Source organism: Stegastes partitus, unplaced genomic scaffold, assembly GCF_000690725.1.
Source record: "Stegastes partitus isolate 25-593 unplaced genomic scaffold, Stegastes_partitus-1.0.2 Scaffold1873, whole genome shotgun sequence".
Classification (NCBI taxonomy): domain Eukaryota; kingdom Metazoa; phylum Chordata; class Actinopteri; family Pomacentridae; genus Stegastes; species Stegastes partitus.
In genome coordinates this window covers 12,978-35,269 of record NW_007579604.1, presented here as the reverse complement: position 1 = coordinate 35,269, position 22,292 = coordinate 12,978, and the positions used below count along the sequence as shown (strand labels likewise).

General features: G+C 40.6%; 1 protein-coding gene across 1 annotated transcript in view; it reads left to right on the top strand.

Annotated features, from left to right (window-relative positions):
• LOC103372966 (threonylcarbamoyladenosine tRNA methylthiotransferase-like) overlaps positions 1-20,360 on the top strand; it is an 84,122-nt gene extending 63,762 nt beyond the window's left edge. The window contains exons 5-6 of the mRNA XM_008302747.1: positions 12,657-12,760; positions 20,197-20,360. Of these exons, the coding sequence (XP_008300969.1) occupies positions 12,657-12,760; positions 20,197-20,360 (268 nt within the window). The remainder of the gene's footprint in view (positions 1-12,656; positions 12,761-20,196) is intronic.
• The last annotated feature ends 1,932 nt before the right edge of the window (positions 20,361-22,292 follow it).

The following is a 22,292-nucleotide window of genomic DNA, read 5'->3' as shown; positions in this document are numbered from 1 at the left end:
TATGCGTTTATTGTTGGAAAGTGGAACACATTACATCAGAAATGCTTCAGCTGTGTCTCCTTTGCATGTGTCACTGTGGCCAAAAAGTTGCCATTCACATCTCATTCAGACACCGCTTTGAAGCTAGTGGGGGTAACAAATATGGAACTATACACGCACTTTTTCCAAACTAGGCCAATTTGAATTCAGACAGAAGTTGCAGCTTGCTGCCATTTGGGGAAACCCAAGACCCTTACTGAGGCCACACAGTGCTCATTGTTGACTTCAGATGCCTTTAACAATCCCAGCATCCGACATGATAAGACGCTAAAGCGAATGAGAAATAGCGTCGAGCAGTGATTTTTCCTGAAATAATGTCACAACTCATCAAAAAATATTGAACAAAAATACATTTTCTTTTACCGTTTCGGCTCTTCCATGCAACACAAAGCAGTTCTTTTTCCTCACAGAGCCGGGGCACATGGTGATTGCATCGATACGTGGGAGTTGCATCGCTTCTTCTCAAGTGTTGCAGCTAACTGGTGCACAATTTAGCACAGCTGGGAGAAAATTGTAGCAGCAAAGGCACACAGTTCACTCTAACCTTCTCATTCTTTTTTTTGTATATTATGTGTTTCAGCTTGTCTTGTAATACAGGATTTAAACATGAGCGGTTCTTGGAAAGACACGAGAAATCTGGGTATCCTTTTCATATTGTTAACTGTCACATCTCGTTTATGAGCATTGCTTAGTTCTCTCTCATTTCTACTGTTAACTATCAATTATCTCACAGGCCCTCTTTTGTGTATTTCAGACCACAACTGATAGCTTCTTTTGTTAGCAAACTTTACAACAATTTCTGTTGGGTGATCAGTCAAAGGCAGCGCATTGTCTTGGCACGGCAGGGTTAAAAAAGAAAAAAAAGAAAAGATACAGCGCAGCTCATTGGTGGCACACGTTATAATAACGATTATCACTAAAGAATAGCGGTGTCAGTGTACGAATCCAGGAGCTGTTTTTGAAGATGAAAGTCTCTGCTTCAAAGAGAAAGGGAGAGAAAAAGGGAATAAATGGGAAGTCATTACTCAAGTTAAAAGCAAATTGAATCAGGCCTATGTACTCATTTGTAATTTCAATTTATATGGTAACTGTAGAATTGAATAAGGTGAGATGCCACGGAGATACGGAAGTGTTTTTTTTTTCTCCTCTTTCACCCAACAGTCAAAGCACATACAGTATTCAGACTCTAATATCCACCACTGGAGTATTGCGCAATATTCATTTCAAATAATTTGCCCATATCTCTCCTCGATCTCAAAAGAACCACATAATCCTCGTTGGGCCCGCTCTACTTGACTGCGTTTTCATTTGGTTTATCGTTGGTCAATGATCTCAGCTTTTCTTTTCCTCCGTTGTTTTGCTCTCCGAGGAAACGGAATGAAAATGCATCATGTCAAGCAGCAACAAAAGAGGGAGAAAATGTGCTGATGTGCTTCAGAAAAGCAGAATTACAGTGGAGTGGACGGTGTTTCTGATCACGTCCATATGTGTGTGGAACGGTGGGGATGCATGGATGCCCAGTATACACACACAATCTCCTTTTGATTTAACACTTTAGCACATGCACGACACGTACAAACACACTCCTCCACAAAGGAATTCCCCCCCTTTTTTTCTTTTCTATGCCGTTCTCAACACACAATGATCATATGCAGACACACACACACTCTCTCTCACACACACTCACACACACCTCTTCAAGCTATGTACCATGGTGGCCTTTCCTGCTGTTTATCAAACCAATGTATGGGTAGTTTTCAGCTCCACTGGTCTGAACATTTTATTCCATTTCCCTCTTTCCCACTGCTTAACACACAAACACACAAATGTATGCCTGAGACTCACACACACACACACACACACACTCCATCCACTGTTCTCTGCACTCACTCACCAGGAGAGACTCAGCTCCCCACAGTAAATCCAAAAGATTGATGTGTCTCCTTGGACAAAATGAGATTGTGTGTCATTACAAGGTATTACGCTACAGAACCCCTGAGTAACTGAATTAGTCCCAGTGTGTCACAGGCAAACACACAAACTCTCTCTCACACACACACACACAGACACAACTGATTGTCTTACAGACTATTTGCACAAACCAGTTTCCTACTTGTTTCCTTCCAAGTGGTAAATGGTCGAAACATCAACCCCAGCGATGAGGCGTTTTACTCGATGCTTGTCATTTTCTCTGTAGGTGTGTACATATGCAGTCCCGTCTGGTTATTTCGACAGTAACACATTTTTTTTTGTTGTTGTTGTGTTGGCTCCAGCGCTTTGGATTTTAACAGGAAAAATGGCACTTAGGTCAATGACCCCCTTTAAGATGAGAGTCCTTAGATCTACGATGAATTGAGTGTTTGGAAACTTAAAGTCTTTCCATAGGGGAAGAAGTCAGTAAGGCCACTTCATCAGTGAAATAATTGCTTTGTTCAGGGGTCGGGGGGGAAAAATCTTGGCGGTGGAACTTTCCTTTTTTGACACATATTAGGGATATAAAGTAATTTTTGCTGAAACTACATAGTGACACACCAGTAATTGCCAACTCATTACACACCACTGCCAAGCACGCACACTTTCGCCCTTGTAGTTGTAATGTAGACCACACAGGTTTTCGGCAGCACGTGGATATGTGCGGAGGGGTCTGTGTGGACTATTGCGGGCTTGGCGATATGGTGAAAGTTGCGTACGTGGAAAGTACACCATCAGCCTAACACGAGTGGGGTCAGTCCACTCATACTACTATGGCCTGACCATTTACTGCAGTTATTGGGTTATTTTTGATGTGTCCAGTTCAATAAAATTCGCCTCCACTGCTGAGAGCAGACCACATTGCTAATGTCTTTTTTTTTTTTGCAAATATTGTTGCTGCTGAAGAAAGCAAAAGAAGAAATATGTGCCACACAGAAGCCATTGCCATCTGCTAAGCAAGTGAACCTGAGATAACATGTTAACTATACACCGAGTCTTCACTCAGCAGGGAAACAAGTGCACGTCAATATTTTAAATTTAATTAGCTGTTACAGATGACATTTAGATGACTTAGAAGATGCACAACAAAATGAGCCAGAAACTAAAAACTAATGCAAATTCAATTGTGTGGAAATATTTTGGCTCCAAAAAGGGTGTTGATGACCAAAAAGAGGGATCCTGTTGGCAGTGTCTTACTTAAGTTATTAGAGCATTTAAATCAGCAGCATACAACTCTTTATGACAAGTGCAACATCAGGTATGAATGCCATCCAAAGCAAGAAGCTATTCTGGATGCTGTTGTCAATGCTACACCATATGAGACATGTTTTAAAGTCATTTGATGGAAGTTCTTGTCTTTTTTTCGAGTTGCAATATATCGCAGTGGAACTAAACATCGCAATGGGAGTTTTTCTGATATTGTGCAGCCCTACAAGATGTCACCATTATATATTGGCCATTGGCTGCCGTGCACTTTAAATATCAACACTGGTCATTCAAAAAAATGGTATTGACCGACTACTGCAGCTTGACTCGGGGTTCTGTACCTCACCTAATGGGGAATATGGCTCAAACTGCTGATCGTATGTCGAGGCATTCGTTCAATCAGCTCTGTGAAGTACACATTCAGTCAGTCAACAACTAACTGGTCATTTGAGTCACAGAGATTTAACATATCTGTAAAAATACATCAAAAACTCTTCTTACACCCTTTATTGGCTTCTTTGGTATCTGTCCTGGTTTAGCTTAAACTATCCTAGGCTTAATTAAACCTTTAATCTACTTGACCAGTGTAGATGCAACTGCGTGATTATGTCGAGCTTGGTAACAATTAGGGAGATGCTATCAGTTTAAAACTCTGACTATTTTTTAAACAGACAACTACAACCAACATGGCCACAACAATAGTGATGAAGGTTAAAGATATACGGAGTTTTTAGTTGAGGTCGGCAAATTATCTCTTGTGCAACAAAAAATAGACCAGCAGTTATATATAATAAGCATTTATTAATGAGACTAAAACACATAATATGTACAATAAATCTAACTAAATGTACATAGAAAGAACTAAAGCATGTGTGTGGTGTGTGTGTGTGTGTGTGTGTGTGTGTGTGTGTGTGTTATTGTTCTGCCTTCCTGTGAACTATGTGCTTGAACCCACATTGTAGACTAGAAAAAAAAGAGTCAGTGTGAAGTGAGATATTGGAGTTTCCTTGTATATGTGGATTATGGTGCAATTATTTTAGTTTGGGGCTGCAAGGTGACATGTTCTCCCCGTGCAGCGTGGGTTCTCTCTGGGTTCTCCGGCTTCCTCCCACAAGTCCAAAAACATGCTGAGGTTAATTGGTGATTCTAAATTCTCTGTAGGTGTGAATGTGAGTGTGCTTGGTTGTCTGTCTCTAAGTGTAGCCCTGTGATAGACTGGTGACCTGTCCAGTGTGTCCCTTGCCTTCGCCCTATGTCAGCTGGGATAGGCTCCCAGGATGGATGGATTTTAGTTTGCATGCAAGAGCCTGTGTCCATGGGAAGCATAAAGAGCTTCGACTTAGTGGTGTGGTGGAGCCAACTACCCAATAACCATGATGTTGTAGATTGTTTCTATGCTAGCTACCCTATTACCAGTCCATCAAAGCGAAGATAGGTGGCAGTTCCACAAAAGAGTTGTGGTTCTGATGATGGGCACAGTTCTTGCTGCAAAGTGTTCTGATGGTGTCAGTCGGAGGAAATGGGTTGCTGCTTGCAGCGTTAGCATCTTGCCGCTGACTGGCTTAGTTTTCCCCGTTGTTCATAGAGTTAGCTGAAGCAGTGTGTACCAAGGTAGGAGGTGATCACAGAAGCAGTGTAGCAGAGTTAAAGTTCAGTTTAAATCACACAAATTGATGAATTCACTGAATAATAAAGTGAGTCAGTCAGACAGACAGTCACTTGTGAAACCCGGTTCAATCCAGTCACTAAGTTAGCTCGAGCACGTCATTCAGTTTGTCAGAGAATCAGTCGGAGAGCGTCTCTGCTGTACGAGTGCATCTGTTCAATCAGGTTGACAGTTAGACGGGTCGACGATCAGAAAAGGTGTTTCATCAGTTACACAGTGAAGTGGTCAGCAGGCGACATGATTAGTTGGCCGAGCAGTAAATCAGCTGACCCGACTTCACATCGACGCTTTGACTTCAACGGCGAGTCTGCGCGTTCAATAACAAACACCATTCTTGAGTAGCAACAATGGGCCGACTGATCTAACACAAACACTATCTCAGGTCCGTACACAGACAAAACAAGAAGTTGGGAAAACACTCGCGGTTCCTTCGTAGACGTGCTGCTGCGGTTTCACACACAAAAACACATGCTCTCACACACATGCACGTGCTGCCTCTTTTTTCCAGTCAAAACAACAAGCGAGGCTGCTGTAGTCGCTGCAAAAAAACTCAGATCAGCATGTGACTCATTTTCTGAAACACACACACACACACACACACACACACATACGCACGCACACAGTTCTTTCAGTACTGGGAGCATGAGACTCACTAACAGAATTCAAGAGGTCAGACACAAAGGCAGGATTGAACGCTGAGAGAAATGGGCCCCAGCTGCATTAGGACACACTCATAGACACAGCAGAAGATGAAAGGAAGCGTGCACACATGTACACACACTCACAAATATGCAAAAATAGCCCTAATATGAAATATTGGTGAGGAAAACCTTGAGTGAGTTTGTATTTCTCCGTCTGACCCAGAGTCTCCACCGACTCTGTTGTGCATTTCTGTCATTCGGTTTATCCTCACTGTTTCTTTGCTCCGTCTCCACTTAATAAACACAATTTTTCTTTGCTTGAAAAGCGAGCCAAGATGGCTAAGCTCCACAGCGAGTTTTTGGTTTCAATAAATAATATCTCGGCTATAAGGAATATTACCTTTATTGGAGTCACACGGCATCCTTGGTGTTGGCGCAAAGTTCACATGTAACCTAAAATGGGTTTAACTGCTAATCTTTTTCTGAATTACTAATCATCCTCTATTCATTGCTCTTAATAGGTCTTAACTCCATTGTGTCGGCATTCTTTGTTCCTTGACTCCGTATTATTTTGCCACCTCCACTTTGACTTTGAGATGACACTAACAGCAAACTTACAGGCTCGGGGCATTGTTCCTTCTTATAATGGCAGTTTTAAGATTTTTGTTTGCTTATATACCCACTTCGCCCGTCTCTCCCGGCCCTGACAATAAGTGCGGTGGAATAATCTCGCGCTCGGCGCTCAGACTTCCCCTCGCAGTTTAAGCTTTGTTTTCATAATTACATTTTGAAGCTGGCACAATACAAGCCCTCGTGAACACACACAAACGCGCACACACACTCTAAATGCACCAATGGCCCAATTTGTTTATGCACAGAGCAGTTTTCTAATTAATGTGTTGATCCAAAATGCTTATCATTGAGGAAACCTTTTACCCGCTCAGCTCCATCCCAGCCTGCGTCTCCGAGATGCTCCACGCGGGAACCTCTCCGAGGGGAACCATACTGTGTTTGTGTACGTCGAGGGAGGTTTACAAATGTATAGAGGAACCTCGGGCTTTCCTTTCTTTGTTACCTTTTCAAGGCTGAAGCCACACAATAGCCTCCCCGTCTCAGACTCACACACTCGAACACACACTGGGGAGGTAGCCTTTCTCATTGTAACACATTGATGAAGTACACTGTTGTCAGGTACAACAGCTACCTCTGTGGTTTAATTAACTGGGATGAAACAGAAGGGAGAGAGGACAGATACAAAGTAGGGAGAGGATGGAGGCCGATAAGGAGGAGAAATGTTTAAGTCTGGAAGTACTTTTACTTCACACCGCCCGAGTGTTCGATGCTTTCGTCGTCGGCAACTTTTTTCATAAACAGCAACGAAATATTCTCCTTGTCGCTGGACTGAAGTGAAATAAAATTGAACAACAACCGCAAACTTCTCAGCCAAATATGAGTCTCCTTCAGTCACTGTTGATCTGAGGGTGCTGAGTAGTCGACGCAGTCTGTTCAGGCTAATGGAGAAGTCGAAACTGCTAATGCGTTGTTGTGATACCGGACAAATGTTCAGCAGCAGTAGCACACAAGAAACACACACATAATTGATGCAGATACAGACACACACAGACACACACACACACACAGACACCCAAGCAGGCCACTGACTGTCTCTTGAGATTAATGTTGGTGTGATCCACTCAGCTGGGCCTGATCACATTAAGATGGATGGACCCCCTGGTGGTGTGTGTCTGTGTGCGTGTGCCTTTGTGTGTGTGCGCACGTGCACGCTCGCAGGGTCCCATCTGTCTGTGTTTTCTCCACAGCGAGGTCCTGTGACCTAGCTGCCATCTTTAGTGCCCTCAGCCAGGATAAGCAATACTCTGAGATGGATGAATAGATGAGTGGATCGCTGGATTCTCGTCTCCTCTCCTGATTTGTGACATTAAAAATGCTCCTGTCATTTTGATTGTATTTCAAAAACCATTTTAAAGGTATTGTTATAGTGTAGTGGAAAGATTGCGTTTGAAAAATGTGGGTTCCCTAAAATCACTGAAAGGGTGACTTGTTTTGATTTATCTTAATTTTTCACAGATTTTTTAAAATTCTTTGAACCCCAAGCACATTTTGGCCATTTTTGCTCACTGCGATATAAAGTCCTGCAGCTCTATGGCTAGAAGCAGAGAGAAATTGTATTTTTTACAGTATAGGAAAGTTAAAATCCCATAAAACAACAAAAAAAAAAATAATTTTTGTTTAATATAAATTAAAAGAACACAAAATCAACATGTAGAAAGTTTTTCCAAGTGTCCACTCATATTACCAGTGAATTTTTATTTTTAAAACTGTACATCGTATAAACGTTTCACTACTTGCAATGTTATCTAGTTTCCATAATTGTCTGGTGCTTGCTCTGTGTCTTCAGTCTTCAGTTCAGTTCCATCCCTTTCAACCAGAAAGTCCCTGAATTCTTAGCCTTCAACTACGTCTAAGTCGCTCGTGGCTTCACTTTTGTGCCAATGAGCTCAGAATTTGTAGTTTTTTTCTGACTCTGGTTAAAGCAAACGGTTTGTTTTTGCTATTTTTTATTTTTTCGTAATGAGACATATGAAATGAAGTGATTTTGATGAAATGTCACAATCTGAAGCTTAGATTTGATTCAAAACGGGACAGCACATTACAGAAGATTAGTTCAAGGACTGTGGGAAAATTGACAATCCGATGATTTTCTATGTCTTTTTTAAAGCTATTTTTTCTTTTAAAGACAACATGGCTTTTAAACTGGGTTCAGCGGGTTACCTTACTGCTAATGAGTCTGTTCAGTAGCCTGCAGTAGTGGATTGAGGTCAAACTTTGCATCGCCCTGCCGTGAATGTGTTGCAGTCCCACGTATGTGAACCATTAATAGACCATTTTAAAATAAGCTTTTTGTATTAGATTTTGTTAAAACGATATCTGTGAAGCACAGTTTCTATGCTTACGGAGAAGCAAATTTCTCTGATATGCCGTTCTTCGGCTTGATCAGTAACGTCTGACTCTATTCTCTTCAGAGCTGCTGTGCTCACTGTGTGGACAAGACAGTCAGGATCCACTGCGAGATCTCTCAGTGTGACAGACATTAAACTGTAACAAGTAATTGAGGAGAAATGGTTTTTCCTCAGCAAAGTGTTCCTTTGGAACAAAGCGGAGTCTACACGACCCAACTCATAAACACATTATGTAAATATGCCAACAGTTGTATCCGCGCTTCAGCAGGAGTTTGTGTCTGTTTGTGTTGAGTTTCTGGGAAATCCGCGTTTCTTCTTCTGCACGAGTCTGTCACGGGCAGATACAGGGTTTACGCTTGTTATCTGCAGAAGCCTGATTTCATAGTCTCATACTAGCTCTCTTACATCACTGCATTTGATGGTTATTAATCTTTGGTGTGAGATGTTTTTGTCATCGAGCTGAAGTGCTAAAGCTCCACAGAAAAAACAGCTTCAACTTTGTGACGCACTCTGAGCTTTTGATCTTTTGTCTGCCATTTTAATATAGAGTCATGTTGTTTTCTTTACGAGTAGCTGGACTCCATTATCAGTCGTATTCGGGTGAGTTCTTGGAAGCACCCCTTGAGATGCAGTTTTCTGGTTCTGGGATACCACAGTGTTTAACTCATATGACCCAGCAGCATGCTCCTGCAACTAACTTGAACCGTTGGAAGGAATTAAAGCCAAATCCAAGAGAGTGCCTGAATAAAAACCCACTGTGGTAATAACAGCATATATTTCTAAACCCACTATGTCAAATTGGAGGTCAGAAATGAAACCCAAATGGAGTAAATGCCTTTAATAGTGGCTTTTCTTCTTCTTTTCAATAGCGATTTACATACAACACTTGAAGAAAAGCCTCCTTCATCTTAAACAAAGACTCCCCCAGAGTTTATACCCTGCCATGCTTTTGGATCTGCTGTGAGGCACTATTCTTCCTTTTATTCTGTGTATTTTGTTTCTTATTTTCTTCTGCTTTATTGTCTTACCCCCCATCCTTTCATGGTCAATTTGAATTAAGCCGCTCTACTTCTTAAAAAACAAAACAATGCATTGAGTCCAGTCTTTCCACTGCTTGCCTCGGCCTGAGAGACAGCTGTCCACGGTCATTTTGGAATTAGCTGACGTCCTCATGAACACTTTAGGAAAGAAAAGGGTAGTTTTGACTGCCCTGTTGCGTGTGGTGCTTCTGCTCTATTCACTGAGTATCCATCAATAGTCTTCTTTTAAGAGCCTCTTCTATTCATTTGTGTACTCACTCTGCTCTTCTCAGTCTTGCCCCACAGTTACGGTTCAGTTATCTTTGAATTTATTGTGTTGTCAGTTGCGGCTTTTCACGAGTTTGAGATGTTATATTTAAAATCATATACACTCAAACAAAAACAAATGCAGTCGAACTCAACAGTCCTGACCTAAACACCTGTCACTGCAACCGTATCACAAACTACAGCTTCCAAAATTCTGATAAAGTTAAAACAGTTCAAACTGGGGATGCACGATATATCGGCAACCACATTGGTATCGGCCGATATTAGTGTTTTTTTTCCCATATATCGGTATCGGTTCAATGAACAAATTTAGCCGATGTAAAAAACCAATGATCATCTAACATTAGTGCCTTCGTCTCTACATTTGATATCGCTGCTGTTTCACAGATATGTTCACTTAAATAGTCCTGGAAGTAAATATGTTAAAACATGTTTAAATATGTTTTCATTTTGTTGCGTAATAAAGAAGATTATGTGGTCTAATTGGGTATAGGTTTCTTTTGAATAGTTTTCATGTTCTCACAGTGCTTGCTTATGCTCATTTTTCGGTGTGAACAAAAATTGAATATCGACATCAGTGATATCGGTTATCGGCGATATCAAAATCTTAGTCTCAGATATCGGTATCGGCCAGAAATTTTAATATCATGCATCACTAGTTAAAACTGAATATTATCACCTCAATAAAGTTAGGATTTGTTGCAGGAGTGTTTGTTTGAGCTCCAGTTTAGCCCAGAATAAATCATACCAATGCCAAGTTTTGATTTAAAGTGATTGTTTTCTTCTTTTAGATGGTAATGACATAAACAAGTGACAATAGATGATAGATATCAACTGCTTCATGCTCGGATTTCTAAATTTACCTTTTTACTAAAGATACCATGTCCAAAAGTATTCATCATCTTGAAAATTTTGCCAGTTAAAAAAAGAAAAAGCAGCTGAAATGCTTTTTTAAATGGTTCTAGTAATTTCCACCATGTTCCAGAGCATTATAATACACTATAAACTGAAAATAGATAATACAGTAGTTCTTTAGTCAGTCACTTGTCAATATTAAGTAATGACTGAAGCCGAAAAAGCTTAATGAGATTGCTATGAGGGTGCAGAGACAGAGTTATGCGGGAAAGGCCACAAAGTCAAATCAAAGTGTTTTTAAGTGTCAGTGGTCACAGTGCAAAGTGTAATGAAAAAGTACAAGGAGTTCCACACTGTGAATAATCTCTAAGGTCATGGTAGGGAGCTGAAAGTGAGTCCCGCACTGGCACGGATGCTAGTAGCTGACATTCCAGCGGATACTGGACAAAGCCGATCTCTGGCCAGGGTTCATGGTGCCTGTCCTCTCCAAGGCACAAAAAGCTCACCCAGCCTTTGTGAAAGCTCACCTGGACAACAAAGTACATTTTTGTCATTAGTTTTGTGGTTGAATAAGACTGAAATGAAAGGATTTTGACTCAAGGACTTCTGTTTAGTGAACGAAAAAGAAGAAGCAGCAGCAGTCAGCTCCAGTCACCCCCTCGCCACAGTCAAACATGGTGGTGAGATTGTAAAGTGTTGGAGGCATTCTGTTCAGCTGATGAGCCAGACAACCTTGTCAAAGTAAACAGCATCTAAGATTCTGGAGGAAAACATCAGACAGTCTGCAGAAGAATTTGTGGTTTAGTAGCATTGGAGCTTCCAACAAGACAATGATTTGGAATATAGGTGGTCAGCAAATGGCTGAAAGAAAACAACATTTTGGAGTCCAGACCTGAATCCCATCAAGAGTCTGTGGAGAGAACTGAAGACCAGAGTGATGACAAAGAAACCTTCAAACCTTAAAGACCTGGAGATCATCACAGAAAGGAACAAAATCCCAGTGGAGACACAAAGAAAGCCTGTTAGTAAGAAGAAGAACCATTTGATGGTGAATAATAAAGGCTTTGCCACTGATTGCTGAGAAAGGATAACTTTGAACGTTTATCCATCCATTATCTATAGACCGCTTAATCCTCACTAGGGTCGCGGGGAGCTGGAGTCTATCCCAGCTGACTTAGGGTGAAGGCAGGGGACACCCTGGACAGGTCACCAGTCTATCACAGGGCTACACTTAGAGACAGACAACCAAGCACACTCACATTCACACCTACGGACAATTTAGAATCACCAATTAACCTCAACATGTTTTTGGACCTTGTGGGAGGAAGCCGGAGAACCCAGAGAGAACCCACGCTGCACGGGGAGAACATGCAAACTCCATGCAGAAAGATCCCGGGTGTCCTCACCGGCGACCTTCTAGCTGCGAGGCAATGATGCTAACCACTGCTCCACCTTGCAGCCCCCAACTTTGACCGTGGCATTTAAAAAATATATAAAATTGGAATAAAAATGAAAAACAAGACATAGACATGGTCAGAATTTAAATTAACACCTCAAACAAGATAGATGGTCATCTTTTGTCACTTGTTTCAGTTATTTTCACCCAGAAGAAACCTGCTAGTCAAATGAATATGAGCTATGAATAAAAATTTGGCAAATAGGTTGGGGCTTAATCGTAGGTATACCTACGGCAGTGAAACCGTCCATAGTTTTATCCCAATTTCAAAGCAGCGTTTAAAGGCAAATTAAAACTTAGTGTAAATTGCTGCAATTTTAAAAATGTCATTTCTTAAATACAGAATTATTTAACGGTTGTTTTTTGTTGTTGTAGCTTCAGTGGTTAATACACAAAAAAGCAAAAATTCAACAGAACAAGACAAACCCTAACCCTGGGAGAATACTGCTCTTTTTTTCGCAGTGCCGACGGTGAAGGTGCACGTCCACGTCTTTCTCCTGAACTCTTTCTCTCATCTGTTTTCTGTCGCTGCAGGTGTCTTAATGCGTGTACCTACTGCAAGACTAAGCACGCTAGAGGAGACCTGGCCAGCTATCCCATTGAGGAGCTGGTGGAGAGAGCCAGGCAGTCCTTCCAGGGTGAGTACTTCCATTTTTTTTTTATACATAGTCACGACATGATTTTGAATTATGGTGTTGATATATGTCATTAAAAAAAAAAAGAGGTACTTCAGTTGCCATAAGGGTCAGTAAATGTCTGACAAATAGACTGATTAATACACCTCATTTATATGCTGTAAATTTGAGGCTAAATAGACTGTTTTCGGTTCATTATTTTGTGTGTCTGCCCTTAAATGTGGCTCTTGGTATCAGTTAAGTTCAGACTCGCTGTGGCTGGAGTGTGTTGCGTGTGTTTGTGTGTCCTATTAAGAGGGGGAGGTTTTAGTAACACATGTTGATGTTTTTGTTCTTGGGTAGAGGGTCCGGCCAGTTGGCTCTAGCTTGATGCCAGAGGAACAGCTGTTGTGCCCTGGCATCTGTTCCTTAAGAGCACATTCCCAGAATCCCCAACTGCACAGCAGGCCGAGCCTCTATTAGAGCCCCAGGCGGGTCAGTCAAGGGCAAGTCTGCACATCGATAACACAAGCGGGCAGCTATCTCATCGAGGAGCTGTCATTGAGTTTATGGCTTTTGTATTGCACGTTGAATTGGCACATATTTTTTTTTAAAAATCTACTCGTGCACAATCGTTGTATTCCCTTTGTAGAAACGTACCCTAAAAATACAAAGACATTTCATTGCTCATTCACATATTTTCTAAAACCATGAACATTTTTTTGTATTAATAATATCTTGGGCGTTTTTTGTCCTTCACCACTATGGAACAATGGTTAGAAGTAGAGAGGACCCTTATTTTAAGTGATAATAACATAAATCATACAAAAAAAAGTTGAATTTCTTTTGTTGTTTATTATGCAAAAAATGTTAAAAATGCAACAATTTCCAAGTCCTGTATACCATAAAGTATACAGACATATTTTGCTTCTTACATTTTTTATAACCTCAACAAACTTTGGGTTTTTCCACACTTCTGTTCACATTAATTCACTCAATATGTTGGATTGTGTCTTCAGACAGCTTGTTCCTTTATATGCCGCATTTGTTTTATTGCTCGAGTATGTTTTTATTTTCCTCTCGATCTCTCTAATTTGTTTCCATGCATGTCTTCTATCTGATCTGTGTAAACACTGCCTGCAGCTCAGCCGAGAGTCACTTCATTTTTGTCATGTGACTGTCGGTCACAGCTGGCTCACAAGTTGCCCCGAGGAGGGATGAATTATTATGTTTTTTATTTATTTAGATATTGATTTATTTTACAGACTGGTGTTCGGGTAAATGGTTCATTTTAAATTACACATTTACAATAAAGTTATTATAACTTAGATCTGGTTAAAACTTCACATGGAACTGCAGAATTAGCTCCAGGACAGTCATAAAGATAAAAAAAATAAAAATCCAACCAGTTGTTCTGTTTTTGCAAATTCTGCCTCTGATAAATGGCATCATTTTGGAAATTTTATTTTTTAATATATATTATTTTAAAGCACAACATGCCTTTCAAACCTGTCAACAGGTGTAGGGGTTCAGGGGGTTAAATCCTGTTGGTTAGTATTGAATTTTTAAAATTTTTTATTGAATTGAATTTCCCTTCTGGGATAAATGAAGTATTTTTCATTTCATTAGTAGGTGTCAGAGACATGAAAATCTATCAAAACTTTTTTTTTTTCAGACTGACTAAACTACCCAGGCCAATTCTTTTATTCATTTATTTTTTTTCCAAACTGCAGTCATCTTATTTCTACTGTCACCAAAATGTGCTCATGTGTAGGAAAAACCTTCAAGTGAACAAACACGCTGCCTACTTATTCAGCTCATTGCCTTCATCTTCTCCATCTGAAGGTCTTGTACAGAATGTACAGAATGGCTTTTATTTTAAAAAAAGAAAATGTTCCAGCAACACATCTTTATTTTTTCACGTGTCCCATCTGACGAATAAACCAGCAGCACCCGACTGGCTGTGAGATGCCAACAGTTGTTTGTTGTGCAACTCAGTTTTTTAGGAACTTCCTGCTTCAAAAAGCACTTGATAGTCAGCTGATGATATAACTTTTGAATAAAATGCTTTGTTACAGAGAGCTCTCAGGATTTCTTGGTCCAGAGATTCATGCTGGCACACAGAGTTAAAAAACAAAAACAAAACATACAGTAATAGCTGTGTTGCCTTTTTCGACACAATATTACAACTGAGAACAGCTTCCAGAGCAGCAATATTTTAAATGTCTTTCTCAGTGTTTGCAAGTTCAAGAGATAAGTTGGAACTTTTTTCCCCATGTGGTCTATGACACAGAGCTTTTCTGTTTGACTACTGCAACTTAACTGTCAAATATAAAATTGCTTCATTTCCCCCCTTGCAGCACCAGCGCTGCCGATGCAGCCGTTCAGTGATATGAACAAGAGGCCTAACATTTTTAAAGCGATGCTGGTGTTGGTCTGGACACAGCCTCGGTTTATTACTAGAATATATACCCTTGACAAGGACACGGCTTTCTAAATCCCACCCAGAACCCTCTAAAACAGCTGCATCCATGCCACTGCCACAGGGTGGGCAGTCAAGGGCAAACTCACCAGCTGCTTGAACCTCGGTGTGTGTTTTTTGCACATGTGTGAAGCAGGAAAAAACAGAGTGAAAATACACCTGCTCTTTGCACTTGTTTCAGAGAAGTTTAAAATGCAGGGCGTGCTGATATTTTTGTCAGACCCTGTGTGGCTCATATTTGCTGTACCAGCCTACAAATACTGCAGGTACACATTGTAGAACAAACACTTATCCGAGCAAAGCATGAAGTACAGGCTTCATGACACAGTAGGTAACATGCTTTAAATAAATTCAATGATAAAGGAATCAATCAATCAATCAAAGTAATAAAGCAACATGCACTGAAGCAGATTTTGGACTGCAGTGAACTTTTTGGAAACACAAGTGTGTGTGTGTGTTTGTTGGAGGTGGAGGTTAATCTGTCACAATGCAGGAAACATGAGTGTCTGAGACAGTTGGATGTTTTCTAAAAGAGAAAAAGGAAGCAGGAGGTTACCGCCTGGTATGATTTACAGACAGTTAGAATAAGACAGAAACAGAGACGAGGGAGGAGAGGCGAGGTTTCACTGTTGAGACACTGTTCTTTATTACGCATATAGTCAGAATTAAAAGCTCAAATACTATTGAAAGTAAGTAAAAATGTAAATGTGTTCTTCTTGCTGTGACACAGTTTGTCAACCCACGTGTTGTACACAATAGTATGGATGTTGTCACCTTCTGTTTTAGGACAAGTTTTATCCAAAAAGTGATATGACACAAAAACATTACACCATGGATGCTGTGGAGCAGGTGATATTTGGTGCAGCAGACAATTTGTGTGACAGTGAAGTGGTGCAGCGTTGCTAGTTGAAGCTCTTGTAACTTCCACTGCTATCCAAATGTAAAGAAACTGGTACATATCCACCACTACTGTTGTTGTTGTTGTTGTTGTTGTTGTTGTTGTTTATGGCACATGTTTATTGATTTCCTAAATTTTCCAAATTTCTGATTTTGCAGAGTTTTCAAAAATCATCCCGTTCTAATAAACTAAAACTCTGTTTGCGTGTAGATGAGAGGTTCGAACTTAGAGATTTTTCGCGCACCATACTTAATTACCTCCACACACAAACAAACAAACAAACACACACTCACTGGCGAGCGCGATAAGCCAGTTTCATCTCAGAAATAATTTGGCGTCCGCACCCTGTGGCCATCCAATATATAGATTTTGTCTGTTTCACATAATATATTTTGCTTTTGTTAAACAAATGGAATCATCCAGCACATTTATGAATCAAAGGCTCCCTGTTTTCCTCCATCAAATATTTTTGTTAGGTTTAGAATTACATTACGGCAGTGCAGCAGCGCCCCTTTCTATCTATTCGCCACCTTTTTTCTTATCTCAAACAAATTGAGCCTTACAAATAGACCCTGCAATTTGATTTGCTATTTGATGTATTTTGAATAAAAATAAGCTGCAAGTATGAATGCTAATTTTGATTGGCCAGTCAGCCAGCGTTGGGGGTATTTGATTGGTTTATCTCAGGGAACTTTGAAAGGATTTATGGGATTTATTCAAATACGATTTGAGGTAAATAGCTCTCATTCCATGTGGAAAAAAAAAAAAAAAAGCCAGAGAGAGAGAGAGAGAGAGAGTGTGAGTGCACAGCTTTTAAAATAATCTGAATTATTCAAATGTATGAATGTATAATTTTTAACATCAGAGGGGTTTGTTAATGCATGCAGGTAATGGAGGCTGCGGATGTCATAGGAAATGACAAGGTTGTGGGTGTGTGCGACTGCGATGGGTGGGGAGTGGAGGGTTTTGCCTGTGTAGTTTTGTGTGTCACAGACGCATGCTGGGAAACTGATTGAGTGTGGGTCTGTTTGTGTGTCAGTTGGAAAGTGTGTGTCTTAGAGAAAAAAATAAAAGAAATCAGGAGCAGAGAAATATTAGAGTAATATTCCTCGAGTGTGAATGTAGAAGATGGACGGTAAACATCGCCTCGCTTTCCTTATCGAAACATCTCTGAAACCATCGTCCTTTTTTTTTTTTTTTTTCTTTCTTACTGACCCACTCTATAGCTGTTCCTAATGGAAATCTATTAAATCTAAACTCCGATATGTGTTCTGTCTTCCGTCACTGTCCACCAACTGTGATGCCACCAAAAAACCTGTAAGGCATCTCTCAATTTCAGGCAAAATTCTCATGATAGGGTCGTTTTAAATTAGAAAAAATACGACACTAACTAAATTCTGCCAATAGTGCCCTCAGTGGTCATGTGACGAGGTGGATGATGTGTAACCAGGCCTGTAATTAAGCGTGAGTGTATGTGCCTGGGGACTGGACGTGATAAATATTCAGTTCCAGTAGAAATGAGTCCAACTCTACATGTTACAGAGGCATAGTGGAGACCAATCTAACCAGGTGGACCTTTGTTCCTTAAAAATGCATCACATTATGTCACTTTTGGAACTCCCTATTTGAAGTAAAATTGACTTCATCAGTAATGTTTATTTGGAAACTGAGTGTATTACAGCCTGAAACCTGCCAGTAGCTTGTCCTGTAAACATGGTGGCTACCCCGAGCTTTCAGACACAGCGAGGTGCCCGGGCCTGCGTAGACGGAGAACTCTATTTTTGTTGTGGTCTTCAAACCCCCACTGTGGCTGACGCCTTGTCATTTTAAACTGTCAGTCGGGTGTTTTTGAAATGGCCCTGTCTAAAACAGGATGTGACGCTTCAGAGATACAGACACACTGCTATCATTCCCACATGACACACTACATTAGTGTTTGACATGCGTCTCAGCGATCTCGACGCAGCTGGAGTTTTGGGCTTTAGCTAGTGTTGGCATAATGAAAACGCACAACTGAAACCTCATATCACAGTTATTGCTTTTTTCCAGAACTGACAGCTGCTGCTTTTCTCCCTTGTGTAGGATGTTATTTTATTTATTTATTTTCTTTTTTGATGCACAAGATTCTAAGCAAAGCGCCGAAAGTGCAGCGTAATGGTTCAACTGACAACATAATCAAAATGTTGGAGTACATTTTTTAAACTTTGACGTCACAGGTTGTTTTTTCTGACTTTAAAGATGAACACACCATCGAATGTTCACTGATATCATCTGCTTTTTCCCTGTCATTTCCACATGACTGCTGGCATCAGTGTTAAACGCAGATATTAGCAGAAATGACACTGCTTAGTTCCTTGGCTCGAGCTTGATGACATATGTCAGGTAGCCGCGGATAGACAGATATATGGGCTATCTTGTTGGCTAGCTCCAACATCTGTGACAGGTGTCAGCTCCTCTTTACCTCTGCTGCTGCAGCTACGTGACACATGGACAGACAAGGCTGCCAAAGTTTTTCGAGGTATGATCCTTTATGGGTGAGTGGTTGATGCAGGTTGGGTGCAGAGCTGCACGATATATCTCTTCAGCATTGACGCCACAATGTGCGCATGTGCAGTAGTCGCATCGTAGAAGGCAAATTAACTCTACAGCTTTTTGTTTTGATGCTGGATGCAAAAAGGAATCTCACATGGTTGTCATTTTTCATGATTGATCTGCAGGAGATGTCTGTCTAATACAACATAATTTGCACTTTTTCTTCAATATACTGTTTTTTTTTTTTAAACTTCATTCACTAGTTCCTGAGTTTGTGACATGCAAGCTCCACATGTGCACAGGAAAATGAATTAGCAACATGAGAGAAACAGTGAAAATGAAGATTTGGTTGCAAAAACAAATGCAGATTTTGCAACCAAATCTTCCTTTTTTTTTACGGTTTCTATTGTTTGGAAATAAGTGGGCTACAGACACATACTTTGTCGGCAGTGTCTTGCAGTTGTTGCCACCACATGAGGTAACAATCTTCCCTTTAAATATGCATGACAAAGAGAGTGCAGAGCCAGTTCTGAATGCCATCCAAAGCTACTATTTTGGATGCCTTTGCTACTTTGAGACAGGTTCCAAATGACTTGATACCTTTTCCCCACGTGAAAGACATGATGCCAATTAACTAAGTTACCAAAAAGGTTTTAAAAAGTGGTAAGTTACACCATCTCTCATCTCATCTGAAGGTCCCAGAGCTCTGTAAAAAATGCAAGACACAAGGTGAAACAGAGCTGTCGCCAGTGGAACATTATGTAGCTACAGTGGAGCAGCCGGATAACAGAATCCTTCATGAGTCTGAATCTACTTTATTAACGGTGACTTCCAAACTAAAAGTCCAAACTTGAAAATGTAATTTTTAGGCGATAAAACCAAAAACAGTCTGGCATTATCTGCTTGAAGCGAACATGCGCTTGACAAGTCACACCCATGCAATGTTTGCGAAACACTAAACGCTGGCCCTGTCTAAAACAGGAGGGTTGTTGCCCAGAGCAACATGACGCCTTTGCATATTGCATACAACGTTTTTCGTGCTGTATATATTGAGTAATGTTTGTTTGAATTGCATCTTAAACTAGATTACAACACAAATTAGGATGGTTGGTTGTCAGAGAAAAGGTTGTAGAGTATGGAGAGCAGGGTAACAAAGAAACCTGGCAGACGTGCAGCTATGCATTTTAACATTATAACATATTTTCTCTGCAAATTGGAAAATGGTTATAGATTTGTGTGTAATGCAAATTGTACACTTGACATTCATTTAGGTAAACTAGATGAAGGTAATAAGATAAGAAAGACTAGCGGCGGATGAGCAGAGCACTGGAATATTGATAGAAGAACATTGATCATAGTTGAGTCACCAAAGTGCTTCCTATTGGAAAGAGCAGTGGAAAACTGCTGAGCATGCAAGCATGAACACAAATTTCCTGTGTGTGGAGGCAGTCAGATTCATTATCCTCTAGGAAAGCTCTCATGGAGAAGCTAAAAATGGATTTTCTTAATCGCTTCCAGGCCGATAACTTGCTGATATTTTTCACACAGACAGAGGTTTCTCCATGTGTGCTCTGACTGAGGAACGGTTCAGGCTCCAGTTTTTCATCATCTGTCCGTTGTACGGGCCAATAAACTCGAAACAGACTTCAGCGACACACAAGCACCAGAGTTCAAACACGTGTCACCGCCACCGAAGCATCAAGAAGCGATAACAAGTCTTATATGTCTTGGTTTAATTTGTCGTTGGCCATTGTTAGGCATTACTGTGTGGTTTCACGCGTCGAGCATGACGCTGCAACAGATGCATAACTCTGTGGGTGAAGCACAGCACCAGAGAGGCTTCAGGATTTTCTTTCCACTTGTACATTTTCCAGTGCATGTCACACGTTTTGTCCGAATTTTTTGATCTGCACAGAGGTCAGATTTGTGCTTTGTGAGAATAATTATGTGAGACAAACAAATCCAATAAAGTCAGGAAGGCTTCGTAGCACTTTTGTCACAATGTTGTATATTTCTTTACGCAGACGATAAGCAGACATTTGCAGCTATAATGGAAACTCGGTGTAATGATTCATTGATCTCGATGAGTGCAGTCGGTTCGATAATCATTGTTCCAATATGCTCGATGCAAAGTGAAAACCAAAGTGTACAGCGGCCAAGAAAAGACGATGTGGAGGATATTTACTCCCCTCTTGGGAAAAAAAATCTCCCTTGTGGAGATCCTTTGGATTTTGGAGAAAGTATGCGTCAACAGACAAAGCACATGATGAACCTGGTCAGGCTCCTAAAAAGGAAGCACAGCATTGACCCTGGTTCTTGCGTGTCAATTGGCTGCTCATGAGCTTTAACCAGCTATTTCCCTAAAACCTGAACAACTAAGAGCAGTGAGATTGTCATGGCTGCTGTTTCATATTTAATATTTTGTGTGACTGAAGATTTACTGAAAAAATCCTGCTGAAATGTATTTTCAAAAATGGGGGGGAAATGTTGTATAAGTTTTCTTTAATAGGACGTGGAAATGGATTAGTGTCATAAAAAAAGCTGTAGAATGGTGGGATGCCCTCGTTTATTTTTTTTTGTTTGATGTAGTTTATTGGCTTGGTTCCATGTCATATGACTTGTAAGTTTCTTTCACAGTGTATATGGGAAGACACGAGTCACAGGACTTTCACATAACAGAGTAGGGCTATAATCCCATATTTTTTGGTGTTTTCAGTTAATGTTGCTTTGGTTTACCTAGCAAAACGTCCTTGTAATAACTTTATTGTCATCCAAACAATTGATTTGTCATACTGTGATGTTAGTCAGTATTTTGCTCATCCGTACTATGCTTAAGGTTTTTCAAACTCATTCGTGATTACACTGTTTTCCAATTTGCTCTGCTGACAGAAGCTATTGTTTATTGAAAGTGGACGCAATCTCAGTGAAAATCGGTACAATCTGTGTTTCCAGCCTCAGTAATTCATTTCAGTTGATGTCTTTCACACATTTTCACTCGTCAAACACAAACGTAATTAATAATGCTAATCATGAGTGCATTAAATCTAGATGTTCCAGTTTCAGGGCCTTGTGTTGTTCATGCTGGCTCAGTGGCAGAGCTGACTGAGACACAAAGATGGAAGTGAGCCATTGTTAATGTTATTAGTTCCACCTGTGCTTTTCTTGCTATGAAACCTAATAGTAGAACACATGAAAATGCCATGAAAGAAGGTTTATTGTCAGTTGTTTTATTTGATTATCAGGATAAGACACAGAAGAAACAATAAGATCACAGCTTTGAAGTAAAATGAAGTCTACAACAGGCTACATAGGCTGTAAAGAAGTAAAATATTCAGGTATACCAGTAAACCCAACATAAAGCAATACAGACGGTTGACAGGAGTGGACACCTAAGCCTGCCACCCCCTGGTTTCGTAGACTGGTTGTGGGTACGTGGAACATCAACCCCACTGGTGGGAAAGGAACCTGAGCTGGTGTGGGAGATGGTGCGATGCTGGCTGGATGTAATTGGGCTCACCTCCACTCACAGAGTTTTGGAACCAAACTCCTGGAGAGGAGTTGGACTCTCTACTTTTTCGGAGTCGGCCAGGGTGAGAGGCGGCTCAGACCCTGGCAGAGCGCTGCTTTGTTGAAGTTCTCCCCAG